Source organism: Morone saxatilis, unplaced genomic scaffold, assembly GCF_004916995.1.
Source record: "Morone saxatilis isolate NCDOM2014 unplaced genomic scaffold, NCSU_SB_2.0 Contig16, whole genome shotgun sequence".
Classification (NCBI taxonomy): Eukaryota; Metazoa; Chordata; class Actinopteri; family Moronidae; genus Morone; species Morone saxatilis.
In genome coordinates this window covers 4,851,059-4,861,356 of record NW_023339718.1, presented here as the reverse complement: position 1 = coordinate 4,861,356, position 10,298 = coordinate 4,851,059, and the positions used below count along the sequence as shown (strand labels likewise).

Below are 10,298 nucleotides of genomic sequence, written 5' to 3'. Positions count from 1 at the left end.
TGTGTGTGGTGTGTGTGTGTGTGTGAGCTTGCAACTACATGTTCCTGGCTATCAGGTACTCTCCACACCCTCAGGCAAATCAGAGAAGGCTCCATGGGGAATTTCCCTGTCCAGGTTTTATGTAAATGACTTTATTGTCCAGCGCAGGTTGGCCGGTCAGTGCTTACAGTCCTGACTCACCGCTCAATTCTGGGCTTTAAAGCCGCCACCACCTCTTTACAAACTGTTTCCTGGTGGTGCAGCAGACGTGTCTTTAGGAAAGTGAACAGTGTGTACTATCTTTCCTGTAAGGAACACCTGGAAATGGATTAAATGACCAAAGTACCTGTAAATAAAAGATCGGTGGTTGTCCTGGAAGTGTTTGTTACCTTATTCTCAATCCGCCGTTTTTGGGGCTGCTGTGTGTTGATTTTTGGAAACCTAAAACGTTTGGATTCCTGGTTATATAACAGCTGGGGCACAGCCGCTTTGTGAAAAGGTGGAACTGACCTGCGGTAATGTTTTTTCAGCATCGAGTACTTATTTTTTTCCAGAGCTGCGAGCAAATGTTCTAATATCTACGGACGCGCCCCATTTCCCCACCTTTTGACAAACCCCAACAATCCTTCTCTTTAATAATGAAGAAACCTTTCCACAAAATAACGACTTAAGATTTGAGAATGCGTCTCAGTTACGTATCACAACAGTCATGAATTTTTGCGATACCTTAGTCAAAATTATTGAGAACTCTCATTAAATTTTGGGACTTAATGTCAAATATTTTGGGCAAAGTTTCTCATTATAAAACGACGTACACAAACCTCTATGATTATCCTTATCACAGAAGGTGGAAACTTGACCCACCCCTTCCATCAGCGTAGCTATATATGCACACAGTCGGTATAACAATAAGATCACATTTCTTTGTTGCATGGTTGGTTAGATTAAATAGATGCCCACGGGTGATTTGTACACTTGTACTGCTGCAAAGACCACTTTTAGATTTTGTGTGTTATAGCTCTGTGCCATTATTCTGAATCGTTTGTGCCAGGAATTATGCCAAAACTGGGTAAGCACCAGCGGCGTAAGCTGGTGGGTCCCATGAGTCTGGACCCTAAAGTGGGTAGTCCAGTACCGCCCGTACGGTCATTCCCTGCGCTGGACTGTCTGTTCGTGCGGCAGGCAACAGTCCTACCCTCAGAGAAATCGACGGCAGGTGCTAGAAAACAAATAAAAAAAAGGGCCACCACCAGGAAAGATAACGCGGCCCCCGTTAAACAAATCTTCGGCATCAAAGAGACATGATATCAACACCGCAACCAACCACTCAGAGACCGACCCGCCACCCAGAGAGACAGACTCCGGCCATCTTGCGATAACCCGCCGAGCGGACCTGCACACCTCATTATCTACGATAACGAACAATAACCCTATCACACATGTATGTGTGTTACAATTGCCATCATAAGTCGCAGCTACGCCCAGTTAAAATTCTGAAAAAACAAGCGTAAGCAGGGAACCCGTTAACCCCCATCGTACGGCACAGAGTCCAGGCTACGCGCAACCCAGACACGCCAACCTCAGGGACCCAATCCCAACCATTGTTCACCAATATAAACAAGCACAGCCACGAGCAGTACAACCCACACATGCTAGCGCAAACAGAGCGACCATCTGGACGACTCTACTCTTCTGAGCAATGCCCCCTACAAATTTTCAGATAAACTGAACCAACTATCTGCCCCGACGCGCGCGATCCAGCCCGCCGTCTATCCTCCAGGCCCCAACCACTCCGGGTACGCCAAGCGTCAGGTTGGTCCAATAGGACTCAAGGGGAGGACGGGGCGCCGGCCACCACCAGCGTATAATAAATTAGTGACTGCTGCTGCCACACCAGGGCAACCATACCCTACCGCGCGAGAACCGAACAGCCACCAATCCTGAATCGAAGGACACGAGTACCACCCAAGGACCAGAAGAAGTCACGATATCTCTCACATCCACTACAGCCCAACTGCCACAACCCAGAATCAAACTGTGTCGTAAAGGTCTGCGAGCAACAAATCCTGAGAGCGTAGAGGCGCGCGCGGACTCTTATCTCGGGGGATCCGGGCGAGGCCGGTAAAATCCAGGCTCCTGCACGTGGCGAGCACAGGTGAGTAACCCCAAGGCACGCATAAAACTGTACCCAGCACCACTCTGCGGGCATCCCACAAACTCACGGCGGACCCACGGCAGACCAAGCTACTGGGGGTGCGGGTCAGGAGGAGCACCACACCGCACTCGAGAAACCCAGAGGACGTACTGACACCACACCAACCACACCCATCCCGCGAGAGCACGGCGCTGCTTCCAACATCAGCACAACTTTTACCAACATTTAACAGAGTATCTCAACTGCTATTGATACAGTTGAAAAAAAAGCTCCGTAGTCGAATATTACTACTTAATTACAGCCTCTCAGTTCAGAAATGGAATAAATGCAGTTCCATAAAAACAATGAAAGTCTGTGGTTGGAACTGGGTACTGTAGGCGTAGAGGGAATATCCACCACACCACGTTATTCAACCAGAATGTGGTGCATGACAAGCCCTGAGGTATTTTTGGTGGCAGTAAGCCAAGACACGCAAGCAGGGTGTTTGCAAAGGGGTTTTGAGAATTTTACTGCGCTTACCAATCCTTGGCTGTCTGCTTGGTGGCTGTTTAATCCAGTCTTAAGAAAAGATTTTGGTTTAAAATTGGGCATGACTTTTCATTTGGCTGAAGGGGACAAAATATGCAGTGATCTGTGCAAGGAAATATGCACTGCTCATGTGTTTAAACTCAGAAAATGCTGGTACCAATTTTAATATTTCCAATGAGTCTTCCAGTCAACTTTAGTGAATTGTGTTTTTCATAGCTGGGAGAAAAAAAATAAAAATCACACTTCCTTCTGAATAAAAAAAAAAAAAAAGCTTGATTTGGTGGTAAAGTATTTTAGTAGGAACAATAAAAAGAACATAAGTGTATTTATAGTAGTGTTTTCCAGTGATTCAATTAGCTTAAGGAAGGAGACAGTGACTTGTGCAAGGCTGCTCACCCTTGAGTACGTTCAAGGTGAGTTCCTCATTCCTATGGTGCCGCTCCCTATGCTTCTTCCACCTAGGTAGGTTGGAATAAGAGGACAGACCACATGAAAAAAATGCAATGATAATAGGTATCTAATACACCTTTTCCCTATTGGTTAACAAAACTCCATTTTCTACATGCAGTTTTTAAGAAATTTTAACCCTTGGATGTCAGATCTTGTGTTTCAAACCCAGATGGTTGAAATGATGTTGCAAATTTGGGGAATAAAACAAAATGATTGGAGACAAACTTGGCAATACAAGCACAAATCCATTCAAAGTCAAATGCGTTGTTCTAACTGTTGTAAGGCGTCCAGTAATAAGGAATAAGTGCAATGAATTCACCATTATCACAATTGTCTTTGTTTTGAAGGTGTGTGAACTTGGTGTACCACAGTATAATGCTTCAAGATAGATGTCAACCTGTTTTAAATAAACCATTTTTGTTTTAAAAAGTGGTTAAACTCAAAACAGGAGTTCAAGGCACAGGACATTTAACCTGTTAAAACTTACTTCGTTCATTACCATTACATTTTGTATTGCATTTTATGCATTTTCCTTGGTTGTGTCTTAAAACATTTTCTCTGGCTGGCTCCTGAAATGCAGATATGCTACGAGAGAGGAGGATAGCATATAGACAGACACATGAGGGCAACTGTAAAGTAAAGGAAGTGCACACACTTAAATAATTTCAGGTGAAAATTTCATAATAGTTATTAGCATCCAAATTTTAGAAAGATAAATGACTAATAACAAGCACTCAATTTCCTTGTCCTGATGAATGGACCAATACACACACACACACACATATGTGACGGGGCCACACCTTGCTGCAAATTCAAAAACAATACCCAAAACTAAAAGTGCCTGATAGCCTCAAACGTCAGATAAAAGCCCTGTAAGCGAAGCCGAGCCGCAGACAAACTGCCTATGAAATTCCACTCTTATCTGACGTGCATACAGTACAGGGGTCCCATGTGGGGCCCTACAGGAGCCCTTGAAGGGGGGGGGCTTCAAGGGACCTTCGAGCAAAATGAGGATTCACTGAAGTTCACTGTAACTCCAACAAGTCAGTTCAGGGAGATCACGCACAGGAACGACTGGTATGCTCATTGAACACTTGGCTCTTTTCCATTTTTCCTCACCACCTAGAATGGGACCCTTACACACACACACACACACACATCTGCAGACAGCGAGGAGGCTGAATATCGAGCTCAGTGCAACACATTAAAGTTCGTGTAGCCCAGCTGGGTGTACAGTGTGGACAGTGTTTACACCCGACGCAGTCAACAGCAACAGGAGTCGGCGGTAACTTGTTCCCAGCTCCAGCCCTGTTTCCCTTCAGGTTGCTGGAGTTCCCTCGGCCAGCAAAACAACACGCAGACACATTTACTCACCCACTCCGTACTTCTCCTTCTTAGTGGGAATCCAACGGGTCATAGCTGGGGGAGGGAGGGGGGGGGAGTGTATAGAGTCGGCGGAATAAATAAATAATAACTATGTACAATTTCTGAGCGAGGACGGGGCGCTGGACTCTCGTCCCGAAGTTTACAGTTCCGCCATCATGACTTGTAAACGGGGAGGGGAGAGGAGGGAGAGGCGTGAACCATGAGCCTCAACCCCCACAAACCACCGCACTACATCAAGCCTCTGTCTCCAGGAGCCTTCCCCGAGAGAGAGCCCCTTCCTCCCGCAGACACCAGTCTGTCCATAACTGTAACAATTCCTCATAAATCCTCAAATGAACTCGGATTGAATTCAGGGAACTTGGAATGCGTCTGAACTATCCCTCGTTTTGCTTCAAGGACTCCTGATGATGTCTCAATTTCAGAACAGTTTCAGACAATCTGGAGGGGAATAATTAATAGACTTATAAATCACTTATGTGCCATAAATAAATGATCACCAGGTTATTGTTTTTAATTTAAAATGAGATTGAATTGCAAACTCCACAGCGCTGCGCTCGCTCGGACTCGGATTTTAAAGGACCGGTGTGTGGAGGATTTAGTGGCATCTAGTGGTGAAGCGGCAGATTGCAACCCCCCTCGCTTCACCCTCCTCTTCACAGCGTAAAGAAGAAACTACGGTGGCTGTATATTGTGTATAACACGTGAATGGCCTTATCTAGAGTCAGTGTTTGGTTTGTCCGTTCTGGACTACTGTAGAAACACAGTTCAGTTCAACATGGCGAACTCCATGGAAGATACACATAGAAATTAATAATATTTCCAAATAAAACATAGACATTTGTGCATACGTGTCTTTTTTCATTGATCTAAACTGTGGCCACAACAGATTATTAAATTAATTTCTGTTTTTTTAACCTGTTATTTCTTAAATTAACCTAAATGAATGCGTTAAATTTGACACCAAACTGGTGGGGGGTAGGCATTTTTAGAGGTGGCAGCCACCCAGTGCCCCCTCCTCTACATCCACCCCTGATTATATTGAATGCATAACAATAACAGAACAGCTGATAATCTGTACAATGAACTCAAACAGTGAACACAATAACTGCAGGATTACATTAGACAAGTTTTAGGAATTCTTTGTATCATTTTTAACAATCATACATTCTTAATAAGCTTCTTGTTGGACAAATTCAGTGTTTTCTTCTCAATGTTCTGTTAGCCCTTTGGTTGTTTTAACATTTCTCAAGCAGGACAAGGCTTTGTATCAGAGAGTGAAGGCTCTGTGGATATAACTTGTGTTCAGGTCTTCATCTTAAATAATAAGCTAAACAATAAAAATGACAACTTCTTAAGAGGGCCTCACAACCCCCTGTGAAGCTATGGCGACCCACGGTGAACCAGTGGACTAGAGCTAATATAATTACATTTATGCATCACATAAGGCTATATTTGAATTCCCTGTGCGGACTATCTCATACAAGCAACACAATTCATTGTTTAGAAAAGCATATAGAAGGGCGAAGCAATTGTGTTGTCCATCAGTGAGGCAATTGGCTTCAATTTAAATGTCACTCCAACACGGCTGGTATATTACACCCTCCTTCCCCGCACAGTACAGTCATTTACAGCTGCTGGCTAAGATCTGGTAGCCCACTTAGCCTTTTGTTTGCCCATCATGTGTTTTTCTTTTTTCTGCTGCCACCGGTCAGCCAAATGGTGCTGTCAATAATGTTCAGCCAACGCTTTTGTTGTTTCACTGTGACAATGTCCATTTTGTTCAATCCATTGTAGTGTGGCTGCTTTAAAACACAGCCTGTGGTGAATTAGTACCAACACAACCTAGTCTGATTGAAAAGCTATTATTGAATCTTATTATGTTGCAAAGGACAAACTATTGAACATATGGCAACTACAAATCAGCCCTGTGAGAGGCTGTTTACTGGCCAAAACTATAATCAAAAACAGAATATAAAAAAAAAAATGATGCCTTCAGATAATAATATTTTTGAATTGCTGCCCTTTTTGCCACATAATACTAAAGTGAAGTTACAATGAAGTAGAAACCTGTGAGTTTTATTTTCTTCCTCACACAGCTGAACGATTGAAACACAATGACTGAGCTCATTCAGAAAAGCAGCTACTGGAGAAATACTTTGCAGCCATATGTAGAATTTCCAAGGTTATGTCTTGCATAAGGTTATTGTGATCTATTTTTCTGTCTGAGCTGCTGGTGCTTTGTAGCTGTAGTGTTTGAATTTATTGTAAAAGGGGGCTTTAAATCTCCTCATGCCCTTTTCACCTCTGATTCTCCTCAATCTTTACCCAAAATGTCTCACACCTCCTCGTCAAATGTGGAGAGTTGCTGCTGGGCGATCAAAAGTTAAAAACAATCAAATCTGCAAAAAGGAATACAATATTGCCATCCCCTGACTGCTTTGTGCTATTGCATACAGTAGACTGTTAGTCCCTGACAATGCTTAAGATTGGGTTGTTGTGGTATTTTACATATCTGCTTGCCTCTATTTTTCTCATCCCACACAGAACCTTTAAAGTGCAATCATTAAATCCAGATGCCGGTGTCTTGGTGTGTGTGTGTGTGTGTGTGTGTGTGTGTGCATTGTCTCTGCATTAGTTGTGTGTGACAGCTTGACGCGTTGAACTCTAGGGTTCATCCGGAGTTGAATGCTACATAAGCAATAGGAGTAGACAGGCTGAGTCTTTACGGGAGATCCCCACTGGCCTCATCATGTAATTTAAATCAGATTGTGTTATGTCTCAGACTTTTATTTAAACCCCCTCGCTAGCTGCAGCGTTTTAGTAACGCTGGTAAACGCAACAAACACATGTGCAGATGCGTGCTGTGAACGGAAACAGGTGCACACGTGGAACAGCTGAACATTGCATGACAGTGAAGACTGGTGTGGGCTGCACTTATTTTAGATAATGAAGAGATGAAGCTGCTGTTTTTGTCCTGCAACTACAGTATCCCGCCTGTTTACTTTGCCTGAGGGCTTCTCTGTGTGTTGCCAAACAGGCACACTCGGCACACAATGAATGAACATTTAGCATGACAGACAGTTGAAAGAATAATACATATGCTCCCCATCTACCACCCACCTTCCAACACTCCAGCATTCAATCAGTGTTTGTGTGTGTGTGCATGCTTGAGTGCATGTGCCAATGTGTGTTTTATTGTTATGGGATGCACAGAGACGCACATGGAGCATCCATATGTATGAAATGTAACTCTCAAGTAAAGCTTGACCTGACTTGACTCCACTGTTATTTGGTGGCTGACATTACTAAAGGCAGTGAACTGTGATTTCTATGATGTGAGGAACTACAATGCTTCAGAGAATTCTGAGTGCTAAGGCCTCTAAACACTGGTTGAAGCCCCCACTGAGGTGTTCAATTCCTGAGACAAAAGCAGACAAAAGGCCTAATGGATTTATGGGTCCGCTGCCAGGGCCGTATGACGCCAGAGGCAAATTGGGCCTCAGCATCCACCTGGCTGTCTGGCAGCAGAATCAGGTAATAGCCCGGCTCTGCAGTGCTGTAGCAGATAGGTCAATGCACTATCTGTGCACAAGGGCCCAACACCCGGGGGCCGAATTTGATTTGCAGTTGACTTTTGGTGCATATATAGAAACTTTTCTACTTTTACAGAATGTTATATAAAAAGATGTTTCTTAGCGCTTGCTGTATGATGTCAAATCCTGCACCATCGTCACTGTGTAATGATGCAAGCTCAGAGTCATCTACATGTAGTGGTGCAGGGGAAAAATAATAATAAAATGGCACCAGTGTGCCAAATGTTGTGATGCATTTTTGGTTGCTTGGGTTAGGATAGGCACCCTAGAAGGAATTATACTACACTAAGTCCACTGGACGGGCACCATGAAGGGCTCTTTATGCCTATATGAATTCCTGTACATTGACTCTTTAATCTGTGCTATGTATTTTGATGTTAGAATGACACTGAACTGTGTTATTTTGCACAAAAAGGTTTCACTTGCAGCACAATCTGAAGAAAGTCAGACATGACAGCAGGAAATATATAGTGTTAACGCATATGATCACAGAATCTTCTTCAGGTGAGTTAGGGTTAGCACATTTATATCCACAAGTCTAACATCTCATTTCCAGGTTGTGATGCATGAGGAAGGATGTGCCCTGAGGCTCGCCCATTTGTCTCCATGTGACTCAGTGAAGCATCCTTTGTACCCCTGTAGTGGGTACATAAGGCCATCTGAAAACTGTGGCTATGTGTGCACCAGGAGAAGTGAGTATCTATTTTTAGAATGATAGCACCACATCTTTAAATGAGATAGTCTCTGTCTGCTGTCTTCCAGGCCAATGTGAAGGCTCATTCAGCAGTCTTTTAATTAGGTGGTTCTCTGAGATCAGCAGAGGGAGCCACAGCTCTTATCTAAGACTTCCTTTTCTTTATGGAGACAAAGTGCGGCTGCGTGACAACAGAAAAGTCAGACTGCAGCTTGACCACCCTCGCTGTCTGGTCTGGCCTGAGCCGTCTGAGGGGAGTGAGCATACCCACCTAATTAAAAAAAAAACATAATCAGGACGACAAGTGCTTCTGTCAAGGTGAAAGTCTTTCCAAAGACGTAGACAACATTGACTCTGGTTTCTGATTCTATTCCCCCAGAATTCATTAAAAGATTGACTGTACGTGTGTATGCATGTATGTTTTCTATTGGTTGTAAACTTAAAGGAACAGTTCTATATATGTACCTTACCTGTATGTATCCATCTACATTTTTTTGTGAGTTGCTGAGTTCTGGAGATATCTGCCTTCTCTCCAATATAATGGAACCAGATGGCACTTGGCTTGTGGTGCTCAAAGCACCATTTAAAAAATAGTTCCTACATTAAACTGCTCACAACGAGGTCTGTGGATTATATCGAGTAACCAGGTCATGATTTCTGGAAAGAGACATTGCTGTTGAGTTTTTTAAAATACATTTTTGTTCCATCTGGTTCCATTGTATTGGAGAGAAGGCAGACATCTCTATGGTTGATAACTACAAAAACTCAGCAAGTCACACCAAAACAATCTATATGGATACATAACACCACAGGGAAGAGAAACAATATGTACTTTTTGATTTTGAGATGAACTGTCCCTTATCATCTAGGCCTGAGAACAAACCCAAACAACCAGTGTTGCTACTCTGGTTTGCAGATTAGATTTCTGACATTTAGTCCAAAAGAGTATATTACTGTATTCTGTTTCCTCCTGAAATGTAATATGCATTTGTTGTAATGGAAAGCTGGTATTGTTTTCCTCATGTAGACTTTGTTTCATGACTCTGGGAGCTAGCCAGACTTCACAAAGTCAGTGCTGTTAAATTCTACAAAGAGATCAACATTAATTGGTCCATTTCTTTCATTTTCATAATTTAGGTGTGGTGATTTTGTGAAGCCATTAAGAGTAATGTGACAATCAAAAGTGTGTTATTGACTTTTGAGTCTGAATGTAGGAGCCAAACACAGAAACTTTTCCATCGAACACAATCCTATCTATTTTGGGGCAACTGTACAGTACTGAAACTTACCTCTCTTACCTTTCACAGGAAACTATAGTTGCTGCTGCTGCTGCTGAAGGCTCCCACTGCACCTTCAGCTCTTTGTTTTTCATCAAAAGGATCGCACATCTGGGGGGGTTCCTCAGTGGGCTCAGTGATGGGCCTCCCTCCCTCTGACACAGTGTGTGCCCACAAGAGGGGGAGGAAGTTATAAGATTTATACACCCGTCCGTTCCCAGCCCAAATGTGACAGA

The 10,298-nt window shown here is 43.3% G+C and overlaps 1 protein-coding gene across 1 annotated transcript in view; it reads right to left on the bottom strand.

Annotated features, from left to right (window-relative positions):
- Positions 1 to 4,652, bottom strand: part of dock5 (dedicator of cytokinesis 5) — a 39,443-nt gene extending 34,791 nt beyond the window's left edge. The window contains exon 1 of the mRNA XM_035658164.1: positions 4,487 to 4,652. Within this exon, the coding sequence (XP_035514057.1) occupies positions 4,487 to 4,529 (43 nt within the window). The 5' untranslated portion in view covers positions 4,530 to 4,652. The remainder of the gene's footprint in view (positions 1 to 4,486) is intronic.
- Between the last annotated feature and the right edge of the window lie 5,646 nt (positions 4,653 to 10,298).